General features: G+C 52.0%; 1 protein-coding gene across 1 annotated transcript in view; it reads right to left on the reverse strand.

Annotated features, from left to right (window-relative positions):
* STK10 (serine/threonine kinase 10) overlaps positions 1–18,987 on the reverse strand; it is a gene marked incomplete at its 5' end in the record, with an annotated part of 87,770 nt that overhangs the window by 15,713 nt on the left and 53,070 nt on the right. Inside the window, 8 exons of the mRNA XM_080942529.1 lie at positions 1,900–2,079; positions 2,368–2,491; positions 4,849–4,979; positions 7,256–7,795; positions 9,208–9,369; positions 15,367–15,448; positions 15,910–16,104; positions 17,132–17,204. Of these exons, the coding sequence (XP_080798655.1) occupies positions 1,900–2,079; positions 2,368–2,491; positions 4,849–4,979; positions 7,256–7,795; positions 9,208–9,369; positions 15,367–15,448; positions 15,910–16,104; positions 17,132–17,204 (1,487 nt within the window). The remainder of the gene's footprint in view (positions 1–1,899; positions 2,080–2,367; positions 2,492–4,848; positions 4,980–7,255; positions 7,796–9,207; positions 9,370–15,366; positions 15,449–15,909; positions 16,105–17,131; positions 17,205–18,987) is intronic.

Here is an 18,987-nt window from a genome sequence, read left to right on the forward strand (position 1 = left end):
AACAGTCAGTGCTCTTAACCGCTGAGGCATCTTTCCAGCCCCCTCGTAGGTGTTTATAAAATGGTCTTGGGTTTTGTGGCTGAGTCTGGTCCCGTGTTTTTTGGCCTCTCTGCTCTGGGTGCATTTCCCATCTACAGCGTTGCTGACCCTGGGGAGTTGAGAGTGGAGAGGTGCTACCCTATCCATTTAGAGGATGTCAGCAGTGTCCCTGTTGGAGATCAACAGACTGCCCCACTCCATCCCCCAGCTGCGACACCCTCCAAAATGTGTGCAGACAGTGTCAAAGTCCCAGAGAGCTGGGGACAGAAGACTCCTGGCTCGGAAACACAGATTTACATAAAATTCCTAAAGGAACAGTTCATCTGTGCACCTTGGCCTCTGTATCAGGTGTGGTGTCCAGTCCCAGCTCGGGGACTGTGGCCGGGCCACCATACAACTACCACACACTGTATGAGTTAGACTTATATCTATACTTTTACAAGCAGATTGCTTTGGTTTGGGGGCCAGAACGTTGAAGGCAGCCATTGAGCACAGGGCTTGAGTTTTCTATCGAAGGCATGGAAGACACCAGAAATGTTCTTCCGATGGAGGGAAGAGGAGGCAGAAGAAGAATGAAGGCCGAGTCCCCTGGGGCCACTTGTCGAAGAGGAGGGCCCAAGGACATTTACGTGCCAGCACTGTTCTCTGGCTGTCGCAGCAGCTCTGAGAACCAGCTCCACCAGACAGCACATAAGCTGCATTCCAGGGCAGTGAAGTTACTGACTGTACTGGAACCCCATTTTCCCAACCAGAAAAACAATCTGGTTTTTTAACTAAGAAGTCCCCAGGTTTCCTTGCAGGGCTGGGGAACTCTGAACCGTTTAATAAACTCAGCTTCATGACAGGGACAGATTCTGAGAGACAAGCCATTACATAATTTCATCAACATGCAAACTGAGTAAAATCGCTCAGGGAAAACCTGGTGAACCCACCTCCCCCTCACCACAGCTCCCGGCTTTAGTACAGTGACCACCTGAAGAGCGGCTGTAGCCCGCGTTAGGAACAACCCAGAGGTGACTGGGGGCCTCAGACACACTACACTGCCATATGCAACCTGTGGGAATCCCTGAGTGAGGAAGAGAAGGAGGGAAAGAGGAGGAAGCGGGGGAGGGAGAAGAAAGGGGAGGAAGAGGAGGAAGAAGAGGGGAGAAAGGGGAGGATGAAGGGGAGGAGGAGGAGGAACTGACAGAGCCATTTAGAAAGGACCTGGGGGGGGGAAGCATACCCAGGAAAGGGGGACCCAAAAGACAGAGAAAGACTACAAGTGTCACAGCGTTGTAGCTGGGCCCCAGGCCCCTCCAATGTGGCTGTCCCAAGGACTTGGGGTAATGGGCTTTATGCATCCCCTCTGTTAAGAAGGGAGGTCGTGATGGCTGGTTTTTATGTCAATGTGACATAAGGTAGAGTCACCTGGGAAGCAGGACCCTGACCTGAGAAAAATGTTCCCATCAGACTGGCCTGTGGACAAGCCTGGGAAGCATTTTCTTGAAGGGTGACTGATGTGGAGGGCCCATCTTCCTGAGGGTGGTGCTGCCCCTGGGCTGGTGGTCCTGGCTGCTATAAGTAAGGAGGCTGAGCAAACCACGAGTAAAGCAGTAAACAGCACCCTCCGTGGCTTCTATGCCAGCTCCCGGTTCCAGGTTCCCCCCACCCCCACCTCCCCCCCCAGCCCCCATGGTGGACAGTGTGGTGGAATTGTAGGCCGAAATAAACCCAAACTGCATCTGGTCATTGTTTTGCCACAATAGGATCCTAAGATTGAGGCCAATCCTTAGAGCAGAGAGGCCCCACCCACTCTGCCCCACCCACTCCACCCGCCCCGCCTACCCCGCCCCACTCCACCCCACAGCCCTTCACCACCTCCTTCTTCATCTGCCTGAGCTGCTCTTGGAACTTGGCGTAGTCTCGATCCTGCTCCAGGCGGATGCGCTTGGCCTCCTCTTTGCGGCGCGTGCTGTGGTCCTGCTCCATCTTCTCCACCTGCTGCTTCTGCTGCCGCTCCAGGTTCTCCAGCTCCACGTCATAGAATTTCTTCTTGGCCTGGGACATGCACAGATTCAGAGGTATCCAGGAGCCACTTTACACCTCAGAGTCTACAGGACCCAGGCTTGAGTCCCCCAGCCCAGCCACCCGTTGCTGTGTGTCCCAGGGCAAGTTAATTAACCTCTCTGGGTCTGTCTCCTGTGGCATGGCACTCCACAGAGGGGATTTCCTCTTTGTGACTCAGGGTCACTATGACCTAACTACCCTTCTACAACCCCCCTCTCCCACTACACGTGAAGAAAACACGCAGGCCAGAAGCCCCTAGGCCTGCCTCCTCTCACTCACATTGATTTCTTGTTCAAAACGTTTGTGCATCTGCTCCAGCTGCAGCTCGTGCTTGCTGCTCAGCTGCGTCTGGTTCCGATGTTCTTCTTTCTGCAGAAGCCGAAGCTCTCGGAGCTCCTGGCGTCTGCGGATTAACAGACACAAGCGTTTCCCAGTGAGAAGGGGGCCCCTAGGATCCCAGTATTCACAGTCTGGGCCATGGAGGGATAGATTGTGGAGTAGAATCCCACCGACTCAGGCAGAGACAGGATCAGGATTCGGGCTTTATTTGATATTCACTGATAAAAGTGAGTGTCCTCCATATATAAAGAACACTTACAGATCAATAAGAAGGAAAAAACTAACAACTACTATCCCCAAAAGTGGTTCACAATATGAACAACCATAAGGCAACAAATGCAGAAACAAGAAGAAACTTTAAAATTGTCTATCGGATATGAAATGCAACCATAAACGAAAGATACAAAACTATACAACTATACAACTATAACTGAATAAGTATAGAGAAGAATTCATATTCCATGTGATGCTGACATAAATTAGACCATTTGGAAGACACTGGCAATACCTCAAAGCTTTCTGGCACCCCAGTTTCACTTCTGGATGGAATAAGGATTTTTTTTTTAACTTTAAAAAGTGTGATTCTTAAAAAGGATTTTTAAAAATTATGTATTTTATGTTTATAAGTACACTGTTGCTGTCTTCAGACACACCAGAAGAGAGCATTGGATCTCAGTGCAGATGATTGTGAGCCACCATGTGGTTGCTGGGAATTGAACTCCACATCCCAAGTCAGTTTCTACAGCTAAGACAGTGGCCAGAGAAACCGTCCCGTCGGGACATCAGGGCCATCACTGTGTGCCATCCCCCTCCCGCACCCTTCCTTTGCAGCAGACAGAGCCCAGGTCCTGCCCCCATGCAGACCACAGTCCCACCCTCCTCCTGGCCTGGCATTCCATACCCAAGTCCCGTTCTCTAAGGTCCTGATATAAATCAAGAGGCCACCTGCCAGGGCCTCAGCGACTACAGGGTCCCTCGGTGTGTCCCCAGCTCTGGGGAATTCACCTCATCCCACAAGCTCTGCTCAGAGTGGTGACAGTGAGATCCCTAAGAACAATCTTTGTCCAGCTCGGGCACTTAATTATTCTGTCACCCCGAGCATCCTTCACAGTGAGCAGCACAACCAAGAATTCGCCCGTGTATTGTGTTTGGGACCTAGAGGTATAAATCCGACATGGGGCACGGCTCTACCTGTCTGCACCTCAATCTGCCCCCACTGGAGGATGGTGCATGAGTGGATAACTGGGTAAATTAATGGATAAATGAACTCAAGAGGGAAGCAGATGGATGGATTAAACGGATGATTAGATATAGATGGGTACAGACACGGGTACCTTAATCTATTACTATATTAGACACTAGTACAGACATGGGTAGGTGGATGGACAGATGGGTAACTGGGTGGACAGGTGGGTGGGCAGATAAGTACATGGGTGGGTGGGTGGGTGGGGGGTAGGTGGATAGATGGATGGATGGATGGATGGGTAGATGGATGGGTGGGTGAATAGATGGATGGATAGATGGATGGGTAGGTGAATGGATGGATGGATAGATGGATGGATGGATGGATGGATGGGTAGATGGATGGGTGGGTGAATGGATGGATGGATGGATGGATGGATGGGTGACTGGATGGATGGATGGATGGATGGGTAGATGGATGGGTGGGTGAATAGATGGATGGATAGATGAATGGATGGATGGATGGATGGATGGATGGGTAGATGGATGGGTGGGTGGATGGATGGATGGATGGATGGATGGATGGGTGACTGGATGAATGAATGGATGGATGGATGGATGGATGGGTGGGTGGGTGGATGGATGGATGGATGGATGGGTGGGTGGGTGGGTGGATGGATGGATGGGTGGGTGGGCGGGCGGGCGGGCGGGCGGACGGACGGGTGGGCGGGAGGGCGGGTGGGCGGGTGGATGGGTGGATGGATGGATGGATGGGTGGGTGGGTGGGTGGGTGGGTGGATGGATGGATGGATGGATGGACAAATACATAAGTAGAAGAAACAGATGAACAGTTAGGTGGTCTGCAGATGGGTGGGTAGGCAGAGAGCTGGAAGAAATGAACAGATAGATGAGTAAGCCAATGGACGGATGGGTGCAGGGACAGGGATTAGGTTGCTAGGCAGAGGAGTGGAGACATGGGTACGCAGACAGGGGTTGGGTAGATGGCTCACTGGGCACGTGGACGAGTGAGAAGATGGACTGAAGAAATGGGTGACAGGCGGACGGACAGATGGATGTGTGAGTACTTGAGTGCAGGAGAAAGGGTCTCAAAACCATTCTCCGTTTGCCTCAGCCCTCCACTTCACGCCATGGACAGACAGCCACCCCACCCACCAGGCCAATGCCTGGCACTCTCAGGGCACCGCACCTGTTCCCACACCGATGCCTCCCTGGACTCGCCTGAGAAATCGCATTTCCTCGTCTTTCTTCTCGTCTTCGCTGACGATCTTGGAGGTGGTGACGCTCACCTCCACACCGTCCACCACAAACCGCCGGGTCCGCTTCAGGGTCTTGTTGTGTAGCTTTGAGCCCTGGCAGGGAGAACGTGCCCAGGCTGAGCCAGGAAGTGCCAGCCTGCGCTCAGGAAGGCTGTGGCCATCCACTGCCCGCTTCCTCAAGCTTCCCAAACAAGGCCTAAGCATCTGGCCTTAGGCCATTTTCCTTCTGCTAGGATGAAGCTTCAGATGCCTCTCAAGGCTCTTACCTCTTCTTGTAAAACCCAGGTATGCTGGGCAGAAGCATACAGAGAAAGGAACCAACTCTTAGCCATAAAAAAGAACTGTGTGTTCACCCTCGCTGGCCACCGCTGCCTTTGTAACCCAGGGAAAGACCCTTGTCTTGTGTGATGGATTGCATATGCTGGGCCCAGGGAGTGACACTGTTGGGACGTGTGACCTTGTGGGTGTGGGGCTTTAGAACTCTTGTCCTAGCTGCTTGGGAGTAAGTCTTCCACTAGCAGCCTTCAGATGAAGATGTAGAACTCTCAGCTCCTCCTGCACCATGCCTGCCTGGATGCTGACATGCTTCCCACCCTGATGATAATGGACTGAACCTCTGAACCTGTAAGCCAGCCCCAATTAAGTGTTGTTCTTATAAGCCTTGGTCATGGTGTCTGTTCACAGCAGTAAAACCATTCTGCCTGAATCTCAGCTTTCTCTGCTGTCAAGGGAGTAAGTATTAAAACAACTAACCTCCCAGCTGGCTATGAAGATTTACCAAGGAGCACACGGAACACACAGCGGCTCCAGCTCACACCATGGGACGTCCTTCTACCAGTCACAGACCGCAATCCCTACTGGATGTGCCATCCTCGGCTGACCCGGCTGAAGCTGGTGAGCAGCCATGCTTGTCAGGAGCCTTGCAGGCCACCCCTCTCAATCTCCTCTCTCTGAATAATTACAGTCCACACAGGCTGCTTGGAGGGGACTCCCTGCCATTCTGTAAGGTGTCATGGTGGTACGGCATATGGTGCCTGTTGGAAGAGTTTGGCTCTAACTCAGTTGAGGATTTAGAGGGAGACTGGTACTGGTTTTCTGATGGCCTCTGTCCTGTCCACTGACTAACTTTTCTACCAGCTCCAAAGGCCCTTAATACTAGAACCTAACCCTGCCTCTGTCACATAGCTCAGGGGCCTTCTAGCCCCTTCAAGAGGAGTGGGCATGCCAGGGAGGCTAAGAGTTGGTTCCTGCTCTATATGCTTGTGCCCAGCCTGGAGTATCTCACCTGGGCTCTCGACACATACTGCCTTTTCTAAAAAAATGGTTCCAGGGACTGAACCCAGGGTCACGTGTACATACATAACACAAGCATTCTGCCATTGGACCACATCTCCAGCCTCACATTGTGCCTTTTTAGGAGGAGATATAAGACCCTGTCTGTCCCAAATAAGAGGACGCTTCTCTATAAGAGCTGCTGGCCACGGTTGGGCAACTACAGTTCATGACTATCTGCGTCAGTTCTGAAGAAATAAAAGGGAAAGCTTTCAGGGACGCTCCCGCTTGATGGAGCTTCTTTCTGCTCCAGCTGCTGCCGCGGGGCTGTTGGCTGCTCCCACCGTGCCAGCCTTGCACTTAACAGATGTGTGACTTTCTACCGTGTGTTTTATATTGAGGAAATCTTGGCAGGTAACAAAGAAATGCACAGAATCGCTCTCTCCCCCAGATCTCCCACATCAACCTTGTTTGGGGGTTCAGGTGGCAAACAGTAAGCTTAGCAGGACTGCTGGAGGCAGACAAGGAAGGGGGGCGGCTCCTCCTAGCTACTAGACGAGAGGGCTAGAGGCACAGAGGGCCGGGAGTCCAGCCTGAGGTCTGACCACCTCCCGCCTCCACCACACAGCCTTGTGCCAGCTTCCAACTTCTTTGCATCTCCGCTGCCCATCTGGAAACTGGGAGGAAGCAGCTTCTCTCGTTAAAGCACTTTGCACAGGCTGGCTAAAGCACTTATTGTCACCCACTGCCAGTCAGGAGGCCAGAAAGGAGTGACGGTATCCTCACTGAATCCCAGAGCTGCCGGCAAGCCAGGGTTCTTTCCCCAATTTTACTAGATTCTTTAACCAAACTTTAAAATTTGAATATACTGACTCCATGTGGGTGGTTAAGCTATGAGGTGAGCCAAAATCTTAAAGAGCCAAACATGCGTGCATTGCTAAGCATGCACCAAGATCTGGGTTCATCACCAGAGCCTCTTACAAATACACAAATCAAATACAGTGTAAATAGCTTCACTTCTGCCTGCTTTTGAGCACGGAACTTGAGCATGTGGTCAACATTCCTGCTTTGGCCCCCAGGGTGACAGGTGACGTTACCTTGAGAGACAATGAGCCAGTTTCTTTGTTCAGTGACAGGTCAGCAGACAGGGAGGTGCTGTAGTCCATGCTCTCTGAGGTAGACAGGTTGCTACAGTCCGATGCCCTCTTAGAATGGCTTGGAGTTACAGAGCTGGGGAGCTCCAGGCCACCATTGACCAGAGTCTCCCCACCCAAAGTCTCCAGAGCACTGCTGTTAGGTCGGTTCTGGTTGGCCTTCGGGGACTTGCTGACTGTAGGACTGGGGTTCTCAGCCTGGTCAGTGATTTGTTTCTCTTCGTCCACCTGAATTCTGGAATCCATGGACAGTGGCCGGGACTTGCGGAGTGGAACCTTTAAGTCATTGTCATTCTTGGAGACCCCATCTGCAGGGCTGGTGGTCTGAAGGGATCCATCCCCCGAGGGTTGGTTACAAGGCCCGTTCACGGGCTCCCGAGGCTGGCTGGGAAGCAGGTCAGTGGAAGAATCCTGGAGAAGCTTGTCAGAGTTGACACTTGGCTGAGTTGGGTTGGCGGAGTCCTGAGTGTGGTTGACTAGGGGCTAGAAAAGAGTCAAGGCTGAGTTGCTGGGGCTCCACAGTGGTGGTCTGGTCCCATAGGTGACAGACCAACAGTACTGAGCAGAGACCACTAACCCTAGTCCCCACTACTCCCTACAGCCTTTCTTAAACAGACAACCACTCCTCTCCCTAGTTGTAATTTCTGTCTCCTGTCCTATGAGAAAAATACTGTGGCCAGCTGTAGAGAGACCTAGACAACTGTCAGTTGCTGGGAATACCCTTTCCCATTCAAGGCTAGTTCTCCCATTTTCAACACATACTGGCAATCTGATTTTCTCTTCTTGTTTTTTTGAGACAAGAGTCTCAGGTAGTTCAGGCTGGCTTCAGACATGCTGTGTAGACAAGAATGACCATGAACTTCTGACCCTCCTGTCGTCATTTCCCATGTGCTGGGATCACAGGTATGTACCACCATGCCAGTTTTACGAGGTGCTGAGTTGACCCCCAGGATTTCAGAATTCTACCAACTGAGCCACACAGCCATTTCAGTAATCTGAATTTTTACATGTTATCTGTTGATTTCTGGATGGCAACTAGGTCACATTTAAAAAATTACATAAAGTGGGCTGGAGAGATGGCTCAGAGGTTAAGAGCAATGACTGTTCTTCCAGAGGTCCTGAGTTCAATTCCCAGCAACCACATGGTGGCTCACAACCATCTGTAAAGAGATCTGATGCCCTCTTCTGGTGTGTCTGAAGAGAGTGATAGTGTACTCATATAAAATAAACAAATAAGTCCTTTAAAAAATGAATAAATGTGTGTTTGTCGCATGAAGATGGGAAAAGACCACAGGGGTGACAACCAGGTATGGCACGGGGACCAGGGAACTCTTCCATCTGAGTGACAACCAAACGTAGATTTTTATTTTAAATATTTACAATGAAGCCTAATTCTACTTTAAGTTAAAAATTGAATGAGCCAGGCGCAGTAGGACACACCCTCTCTTACTCTCAGCGCTCAGGAGGCAGAGGCACACAGGTCTCTGGATTCCAGGTCAGCCTGGTCTACACAGTGAGTTCCAGGCCAGCCAAGGCTACACAGTAAGACTCTGTTTCAAAAGCCAAAACTATGAAGGGTGTGGGGGATGGAGAGGTTTCAGCCCTGTGACAACTCAGCACTGAGTTACTGGGGACTCTCTACGGAGAGCAATCCCCCAAGAGAAGCCCTTGGATTGAACTGTGAGACCGGGGACCTCAGGACCAGGGACCTCAGGACAAGTCTAGGTTTGCATGGTGGAGAACCTGGATCTGACCAGCATTTGCTCAGCCTCACCCTGGGCACCCTGGGGTGTTTGGGGCTCCCTTCCAGTTGGTCCCCAGAGAAAGAAATCCTTCTCCAGCCTTCCTCCCCCGGGGGGGGGCACCCTCTTCAGCCCCATGTTTCTCAGACTTACTGGAACAGTATGCATAGCATCCTTCTCTTCTCCGTCCTCCTCTTCTCCATCCTCCCTGCCGTCCTCCCTGCCGTCCTCGATCTCCTCCATCACCTCGGCCTTTGCCTCGGCCACCAGCTCCCGAAGAGCCTTATTACTGGTGACTCTGCTGACAAAGGGATGCTGAGGAGAAGACACACCTGTGTTAGGGCCATCTGGAGCCAGCTGTGGGGCAGGAAGAGCTGCAGGATTTGATCCTAGAGCAACAAGCACCAACTTTGGTCCCAAGGCAACATGTGAACCTGAAGTTGGAAGGGGAGGTCAGGAAGCCCTGCATGTAGAGGGGAACACCCGACTCTCTGACTCAAGCTGTGTGACCCTGGGCATGCCACACCTCCTCTCTGAATCATCTCCAAAGGACAGACAGACAGACAGTCATGCTGAAGCCATGGGAAGTCATGAGGATGAAATGAGACAATCCACGTGAAAGTGCCCTGTAAAGTCAGGGTTCAGCCCACGTTCTTTCTTGGGATGATGTCGTCTATGTGTTTGTGTATTTCCTTTTTAACCCATGCTAGCCCTCCCCCATTCACCTGTTTCATCCCATCCAGTTCTGTTGCAATAGAGAACCCGGACTAATATACAGCCCAAATACAGTTTGTGTTCTGATATGGCCATGAGCCTATGGAGACCAGGGAGTAGAATGTGGTGCTCTGTGTGAGACTGGCCTCCATAGGCTCATGTCTGAATACTTTGTCCCCTGTTAATGAACTGTTTGGGAAGGATTAGGGGGTGTGGCCTCACTGGAGGAGATGTGTCACTGAAGCATTGGAAGTTATGTTTCTTTTTAAAAATTTATTTATTTACATACTTTATGTATATGGATGTTTGTCTGTATGTATGCTTGCACACCAGAAGAAAGCATCAGATCCTATGAGACTACAGTTATAGATGGTTGAGCCTCCATGTGGGTGCTGGGAATTGATTCACCCTGCTGCCATGCGCCCCCGATTGATGGCTATGAACTCAAACCCTCTGAAACTGTAAGCCCCCAAGAAACCCATTCTTATATAAGTTGCTTTGGTCACTGTGTCTTAGCACTACAATAAAAGAATAACTAAGACACCCTTCTACACCCAGCTATGCCATGTACCTACAAAGTCTCTTCATGAGTATGACAGCACATCCTAGCCATGAACTAATTGCTAATTTAACTTGCTTCAAATGGTATGTGCGGCTACTGTTGGGGTCTCAGGTAATGTGCCTCTCACAGTCCCATAACTCTGTCTAGGCAGACATCCTCTTCCTGCTTAATCAATAAGTTCAATAACTTTGTTTTTTTGTTTTCGTTTTTTTAAAAGATTTATTTATTTATTATATATGAGTACACCAGAAGAGGGCATCAGATCTCATTACAGATAGTTGTGAGCCACAATGTAGTTGCTGGGATTAGAACTCAGGACCTCTGGATAAGCAGTCAGTGCACTTAACTACCGAGCCATCTCTTCAGCTCCCCAGTAACTTTGTTTCATTATGACTTATCCTAATTTTTTTTTCTTTTGAGATAGGTTTTCATGTAGCCCAGGTAGCTGGTCTCATACTCTGAGCCCCCACAACCCTGGTGCTAGGATCACAGGTATGCACCAATATGCCAAGTTTTTGCGATGCCAGGAGTAGAACCCAAAGGGGCATGCTAGGCTAGTATTCTACTCTACCCCCAACCCCCAGTCTCCAGAGCTCTTTTCTGCAGCAGATGTGAGGATCCACCCACTGCACTGAGCACTGGTCCTGAGGCTCAGCAGGGTCACTGCAAGGTCACGTGCTTCTCGGTGCTGGGGACAGATGCTCAATGGTACTCTCTACCACTGATCTCCATCCACCCTTACTCCCTTCTGATTCCACCGCACAGGCCCACCGAAGGACCATGTCACTGTCTAACCACCCTGCTCAGGAGGCAAAGGCACCTACAGGCAAGCTTGAAGACCGGGGTTTGATCCCTGTGTCCCAGATGACGAAGGAGAGAACTGACTCTCACAAGCTGCCCTCTCAGCTCCATGCTCTGTGTTGGCGCATGCGTGCCCTGCCCAATACACACGGAAAACAAAGTTAAATAAAAGTTCCCCTTGGGTCTGGGTGTGGAGCAGGAGCAGAGGGCTTGTCTAACGTGTGTGAGGCTCTGAGTTCAGTCCCCAGCACTTTAAAAACCAGTCACCAGTGACAGGCAGCAGGCCACTTTCTACCCGACTTGTTCCCATTGAAGCTACACACATCACATCTTTAAAGAGCTGCGTCTGCCATGTTTTCTTGCACCAGTCTGACCTCGGTTCATCCACTCTAGTGGAGCTGTGAAGAACAGAATTTTCCGGCACGGCTATACGGTGACTCCAGGATGTGACCTCATGTGCCAGGGCCAGGTCAGGCCTTTCACCAAAGGGAGTCACAGGAGGCCCAGGACAGACTGACGGACATTTTGTAGTCTCTCTGGGGCCTTCCTGAGAGGGGAGGTGTCACATTCAAGCTGGGACCCGAGAGATGTGCGGGCAAACTTAGGGGAAATTTGAGGGAAAGACAGGGTACAGAGTGTTAGGCAAAGGAAGAGCCTCTAAAGACCCTGAGCTAGGTTTGGGCCTGGAAGCTGGAGCCTGTGCCAGGCAAAGGGAGCATGGTGGAAGGCTGGGTGGCACCCACAGCCTTGGGTGACAGAAAGCCATTCACTCCCAGGTTACTCTCAGCTCCGCCACCCAGGAGCGCCACTCTTGCACGTTTCCAGTGGTTCCAAGTGGGCTTTTCATGGAACTAATCAACGGGTCACCAGGATGTGCAGGGTGAAGTGTGCTGACTAGGTGACGGGGGCCAAGCCACCTGGGGTAAAATCCAGCTCTCACTGCCAATCTGGGCAAGTCAAGAGAGAGAGCCTCGCTGTGCCTTAGTTTGCTTATCTGCGGAGTAGGGATAATAGTCGGGCTGTTCCATGTGCTATACGGTGTGTGTTCAAAACAGCACCGTGATTACCAGCAACACCACCACCACCCCATCATCATAATCACCACCTTTGCCATCTAGATGGTATCGCCATTCCTGTCCAGACTGCCATTACTACCAACACGATCACTACCACCGCCACCACAACCACCATAGCTGCTGTCACCAGCACCCAATCTGTGCAGCCTTGTCTCCGTCCTTGCCATTCCTCTACCAGAGCACAGCTCTCTGGGCATGATGAGAAAAAAAAAAGGGCCAAGATCCCCAGGGAGTCTGAAATCCATAACACGAGACCTGTACCATAGGAAGCTGCTCTGAGGCAGCTAAGGCAGACGTGGCAGAAACCAGCGGTGCCGGCCCAGGCTTCCCTTCGCCAGGGCCCTCTACATATGGACCAGATTGGTAGCCCTTGAAGAGAACCATCTGCTCTGCCTGCCTGGAGCTCGAGGTCCCCCGGAGGAAGAGGGGAGGGAGGAAAGCCTTTCACGGAGGCCCAGTTAAGCAGGGCAGCTCCCTGCAAGGGGCCCAGGGCAGGTGGCTGTTGTGTGCGAGTGAGCAACCCTGCCAAGGCTGACTGGACCTTGATTTGTGTTTAAGCTCCGAGAGGCAAGGAACAGGCAGAGACACGTGCTGCCTCAGCCCACCACCTCTAGTTGGGGCTGCAGAGAAACTGTCCCCCCCCTACTCAGATGCTGAGGCCCTTCAGGGAGCTGGACCCAGGAAGCTCCCAGAATGGCCAGACACCAGGCAAACACCCCATATACTGCCCCAGGCATTTGTGACCCTGCAGGAGGGCAGATCAGAGCTGGATTCACTGTCCACCCCATCCAGGAAGAGGGATGGCGGCTCAGAGTCAGCATGAGGAAGCAGTACACAGTTTGCCACCTGGCACCTTGCTTTGGGCACGATCTCTGCTGTCACCGAAACAGATGTCCAAGTGAGTTTATTTTCTCTCTATGCACCGAGATGCCACTAGGGGGCGATGCTCAGCTCAAAGTAAACTCTCCTCACCAGCCACCTTTCTCTTTCTGCCTTTCTTCGTTTGATTTTATCATTGTTATTATTATTTAAAAAAAAAAAAAAACTTTATTTTTATTCTGTGTGTGCAGGTGTTTTGTCTGTGTACCATGCAGCGACTGTGGAGGCCAGAAGAGGGCAACAAATCCTACGGGACTGAAATCACAGGCAGTTGTGAGCTACTGTGTGAGCACAGGGAATTGAACCTGGGTCCTCTGAACGAGCGGCCAGTGCTCTTAACCACTGAGCCATCTCTCCGCCCCTTCTCTGGACTTTTTTTTTTCTTTCCTCCACTCATTAAAAGCAGCTTCCCAGAGCGGCCAAGAGCACAGACCTCAGAGCCAAGTCACTAGAATGAGAGGACATTAGCTGTCACTGATGGCTGTGTGACCTTGTGCTGAAGGGGCCTCTGGTCTTGGCCATGGCAGTAGGGGTCGGAGAGTGCCACTGTAAACGGGTGGGTGTCACCTTTCAAGGGGCACCTCTACTATCCTGGCCACACTGTACCCCTAACAGTCCATGGCTTTCACAGTGGCACCACAAACCTAGACCAGCGCCCTCTCCAGCTGCCAGGCCTTGCCCACCACGAGGATGAGCCAAAATAAACCCCTCCTCTATGATGCTGTTCCCGGGTATGCTGTCTCTGTGGTAAGAAGGGCAAGCCATGCTAAGGAGGCTCTGTTTAGGGGGAAAGACTGGAACCCTGTTTACAAAGATCCTCTGGGAACAGACTCAGGTGCGGCGGCTGAACCAGTAAGGTAGTCGGTCATCTGAGGGCAGGGCTAAGCAGCTCCGAAGTGGCCCCATGGAGCATTCTAGGTCTGCTCTGAAGGCCAGGATAGTGCTCGTGATGAGAGAGGGGTGGGAATGAGAGAGTGTGCCAGGCTGCCAGGGATGAGACGGGCAGCCACTGCAGAATGCACCCGAGGAGGGGGCTGAGGGCTCGGTGTGGTGGGGTGAGACTCAAGGGGCTCTGAGCATCCAGAGATGCAGAGACAAAGGTCTGGGGTCAGGGGTGGACTGAGCTTGAGGTGAAGCCCCCCCCCCCCCCCCCCGCAGGCTGACTTTGATCATTCCAGAAAACAGGAAACAGAGAGCCCAGAACTCACCATGTTGTACTAAGTTGAATGAGACAGGGAGTAAGCAGTGGGCAGTGGGGGCGGGAAGGGGCGTGGGCGGCAAAGTGGGCAGTGGGGGTGGGAAGGGGCGTGGGCAGCAAAGAGGTGCCGGCCAGGGTGTGATGCGTGACAAGCTCCAATCCATAAAGACAGCAGTGAGCAGGGTCCTCCCGAGAAACAGTTTCATGTGAAAAGCATCACACACAGACTCTTCCTGGCTCTCCATCCGACCAAGGGAGAAACAGGGGCACAGAGGGGACTGCTTACACCCCTAATTTCAGATCCAGGTTGCAAACTCCTGCTGTCAGGGACATTTGTGCGGATGGATGACTGAGCCATTAGTACCAGGGAGCTTGGGTGGCTTAGCCACACTGGACAAAAAGGACAGGAAGCAACAGTGCCCCAGGAGTAACAGACGCAGAGCCAAGGTGCCCACAGCCAAGACCTGCCCAGCACTGCCATTCCAATCAGGTGACCTTGGGCAGGAACTTCTTTGAGCCCAGTGTCCTCAAGTTTGGTAGACCACTGTATCCCTCCCACCCTATGCTTTAACAGGTAGTGGAGAAGCCCCGGCAGGTCTGAGGGCACCTGGGTAAACTGAGGCAGCGCTCTTTCTCTCTGCCACTCCCCCTCTCTGCCCTGTGCTCTTCCGCTGCATACAGAGAAGCCCCTGGCAGACACTGCTTCAGCTAAGCTGCAGGCGACAGCTGGTCTCTGCTCTGACAATGTCAGGCAGGCCGGATGCCCCAGCACGGGGAGGTGCGGTTTACAGGAAGCAACTGGTCCCAAGTGGCTTGGGGCCTTGAATCTAACAGTGATGACAGCCCCATCCCCCAAATGAACAAACATGTCATGCTGGAAGCCGGCCTTGACGGCCACACATTTGATTTTTGAACCAGAGGTATGAAAGGAAAGTCAGAATCTCCCAGCGGATAGGCACACTCCTGTTTTGTTTTGTTTTTTCTTTTTGAGGTTTGCCTCTCTATGCAGCTCTGGCTTGCCTGGAACTTGCTAGGTAGACCACCGGTGCCTTGAAGGAACAACGTAATGAATCCATACCTACCTGCAGCAGCTGCGCAGCGCTGGGCCGGGTTTCTGGGTTCTTATCCAAGGCTATCTTCAGAAAGTCTCGGAACTCCACCGACCTGGAGGACAGGCTTCAGTAAGGAGTGAGCTATATAGCCCAGGCACTGTGTGCCCGGGGTTGGGTGTTAGGAGACAGGGTCCACAGGACAGCCTTCTTATCTTGAACGTCACTGTCCAGGACATAGACGGCTAAGAGGAACACACACAGGCTGGGGAATGGGCTTGTCGGTGTCAGAACCTGAACCCAAGTCCCCAATCCCAGCCCTGAGCCATGTGGCTGTTTGGGCTCTTTCTGTTCTCTATGTCCCAGGACATGACAGGATCTCCTCCTGGCTAACTGGCCTTGCTCTCTCACACACTGTTTTGTGTAGTTCAGGTTTGGAAAGGCTTTGGAGATGCACCATCCCCAACCCAACTCCAACATCCCCTGACTTTGGAGTCCACTGTGCATACACAGACCCCAGTACCACATGTCTCTGGAGTGGCTTCAGACCCTCCATAACTACGCAGCCCTCCTTACCACTTGGAGGGTGTCAGCAGGGTGGGAGGGTCCGACTTGGCAATCTTAAGCAGGACCCGCATGGGGTTGAGCTCGTGGTGCGGGGGCTCGATCTGCGCCATCTCGATCAGCGTGATACCCAAGGACCAGATGTCAGCCTTGTAGTCATAGGGCGCGTCCTTCATGGTTTCACACAGCACCACCTCAGGGGCCATCCTGAGCCAACCAAGGAACAATAAGGGCTAAGAAGTGGGCCCCCGAGGGTGCAGCTCGTAGCCTCAGGGTCTCGAACACCACCAGCACCACACTGGAAGTTGGCAGTATTTGAAGCCATGATTTGAATTACTGGCTTCCCATTGTCTTCCTCAAGGGTCTCGGCCCGCTGCAGTGGAGGCTGCCACAAGGTGGCAGCAGCAAATCCAGAACAGAGTCCTGGGGAAGGGGCAGGTTGGGGGAGGGCAGAGGGGGAGGAGGTTCCAGCGAAAACAAACGAGGTAGGACAGTGGGGTAGACAGGACAGGACCGCACAGAGAGAAGGGGGGATGGGAGAGAAGAGAAAGGAATAACGGGAGGGGCGGGAGAGAAAGAGTTAAGAGCAGTAAGCAAGCAAGGAAGGGGCTTGAACACCATGGCCGGTTGTAAAAACAGAACACAAAGTAATCAGCGGTGAAACTGAGCCAGAGCTTGGGGTGTCCTGCACCTGTGGGAGGGTGGGGGCTCGGCTCCGCCCATCTGCAGGCTGAGGCCAGAGCTCCACTTCAGGTGTCTGCCTCAGAGAGCTTTCTCTTCACGGGTGTTTTTAGTTTTTATTTTTATTTTAAGTTACACTTTTGAAAAAGGATGAGACACAACAGGCGAGAGAGGCTCAGGGAGATTTCCCAGGGGGACAGGAAGTGAATTTACATTGTGTCCTCGTGTCCTCACACAAAGACAGCACCCCAAACTCAGTGTACGTATGTGTTAAACAAACCAGGAGCTGAAGCACCTTTTCAGGGGCTGGGTTCAGTGTACTAGTGGGGTGCTTTCCGCTGTAACCCCAGTTTACGGAAGAAGTGTGGGAAAGATAAGCAACTTGTGCTTGGCCAGGAGAGAAGCAGATGCTGGACGCACACTTTGAACGGCTGACGCAGGGGCTCTGGGCTGGCACCGCGCTCCCCACACAGGATCCGCCCAGAGGTAACCACAGGGTGCTAAGCTTGCTCTGTAGCTGGCTAATCAGTTGCTCAGAGGCCCCACGACTCACCAGTAAGGCGTTCCTATGAAGGAATCTCGCTTTTGCAGAGTTTTCAGATTCTTGGCAGACACGCCAAAATCAGCTGCAACACAAAAACCTCAGATAAAATCATCTCTGAGGGATTTTTCACCCACACCCTTGGGGTAAAGTCCTAGGTGTGGACTCAGGAAGGCACTTGCCGGACTCAGGGATGAGGCAAGCATGCTTTTTTTTTTTTTTTTTTTTTTTTTGTGAGACCCTATCTAAAAAAAAAAAGGCCAGGTTTAAAAACATGAACATTTTTTAAAGGTATCATCTATAATTGCTTAGCTTTGTCTTTTCCTTTTCTTTTTTGGTGGCTCCTAGTTTCACCTGATCAGGTTCTAGTCCTACCCAGGCATGTCCCCACCTACCCAGTGTCATGTCAACTTGACACAAGCTAGTGTCCTTTCGGAATGGGGGACAGCAATAAAGAAGAATGCCTCCATGCAGACCGACCGTAGGGCCACTTTAAAATTATTCATGTGCACCACAGACCCCTTTCTGTGCCCATGGCCCATTTCCCCTTCCCTCGTGGAGAAGATATGGGTCTTCAAGCAGTCCTTGAGCTCAGAGCACAGAACTCACAGCGGAGCTAAGCACGAGAGAAGCTGGGGGTCTGGAGGGTCACACCTGATTGCTTCAGGTTCTGTTTTTACAACTCGACATGGTGATCACCCCCTTTTTTGCCTGCTTCGCTAAGACATGGTGCCTATGTTGTGGCTCTCATAAAGAGAGGGCAGAGGACAACTTGTGGGAGCCGGTTCTCTCTTCCCACCAAGTGAATTCCAGAAATGGAGCTCGGGTTACCAGGTTTGGCAGCAAGTGCCTTTACCCACGGAGTCATCCCTAAGGCTCAGCTTCCTTTCCTGGGCATCTCCTTCCTCTCACCGCTCAAACTGATTTCACTCCAAGCCATCTTTATGAAATGAACAAACTCCACCATAGAAGTGGAGAAGCCCAGACAGCCTTTTTCATCACCAGACCCACAATCTCCAGTCTGTCCTGGATTGAGGTCCCTAAAAGTCTAGGGGGCTCTTCAAGCGATCGAGGATCGTGGCATGCGGCTGTCTGTCCGGGCACAGGAGACTACAGAGAATGGTTGGGGGTCAGGTTGGAACAAGCTAGGTTAAGAGCCACAAGCACTGTGACACCCAGTGATGGTCTCCCCCTGTGATACAGGGATGCTGACCTTTGGTCCTTTAAAGCTCATTTAGGGACTGTCCTATTTACATTTATAAAACGGCTCCACTCCCAGCTTAGGTCATCATGAGCCTCCACACAGGAGCACCTCATGACTCCCAAGAGTAGGCCCACCCTGAGAACCTGAGGCCTTAAGAGACTGAGGTGAACAGGCTGCTCCTGGGAGTGGCCATGAGGCAGCTCTCTAGGCCTGAGAGTGCACACTGGTCACAAGTTCATGTGTGTGTGTGTGTGTGTGTGTGTGTGTGTATGTTTTGACCTGAGAGAGAGGACAGGACCAGAGCTGCTAAAGGTGAGGTTCAGATGCAGGGGACCGCACTCAAGGGTTCCTGGTAAGAATGGGGAGTAAGTTTTCCTTCCTGCTAGGTCAGCCTGTATACCTTGAGCCTGATTCCCCACAAACATGCACCATGGGCAGGGCACTATTCCTGTCTCCAAGGAAAACACTGGTAGAGATCTTAGGGCGAAGCTTCCAGAAGTTGGCTAACCCACTCCCACCCCACCCCCTGGCTCTGCTATACCTTCTTTAAGAGGGAAGGGGAAATGGGAAACCACCAACTTCCACAATGATAACTGGCCCCAGGGCCGTCCCGGAAGCAGGCACCAAGTGAACTTTTAGGGGAGCTGTTACTTCTTCCTCTTCA

Source organism: Micromys minutus (assembly GCF_963924665.1).
Source record: "Micromys minutus genome assembly, chromosome: 31".
Taxonomy (NCBI): domain Eukaryota; kingdom Metazoa; phylum Chordata; class Mammalia; order Rodentia; family Muridae; genus Micromys; species Micromys minutus.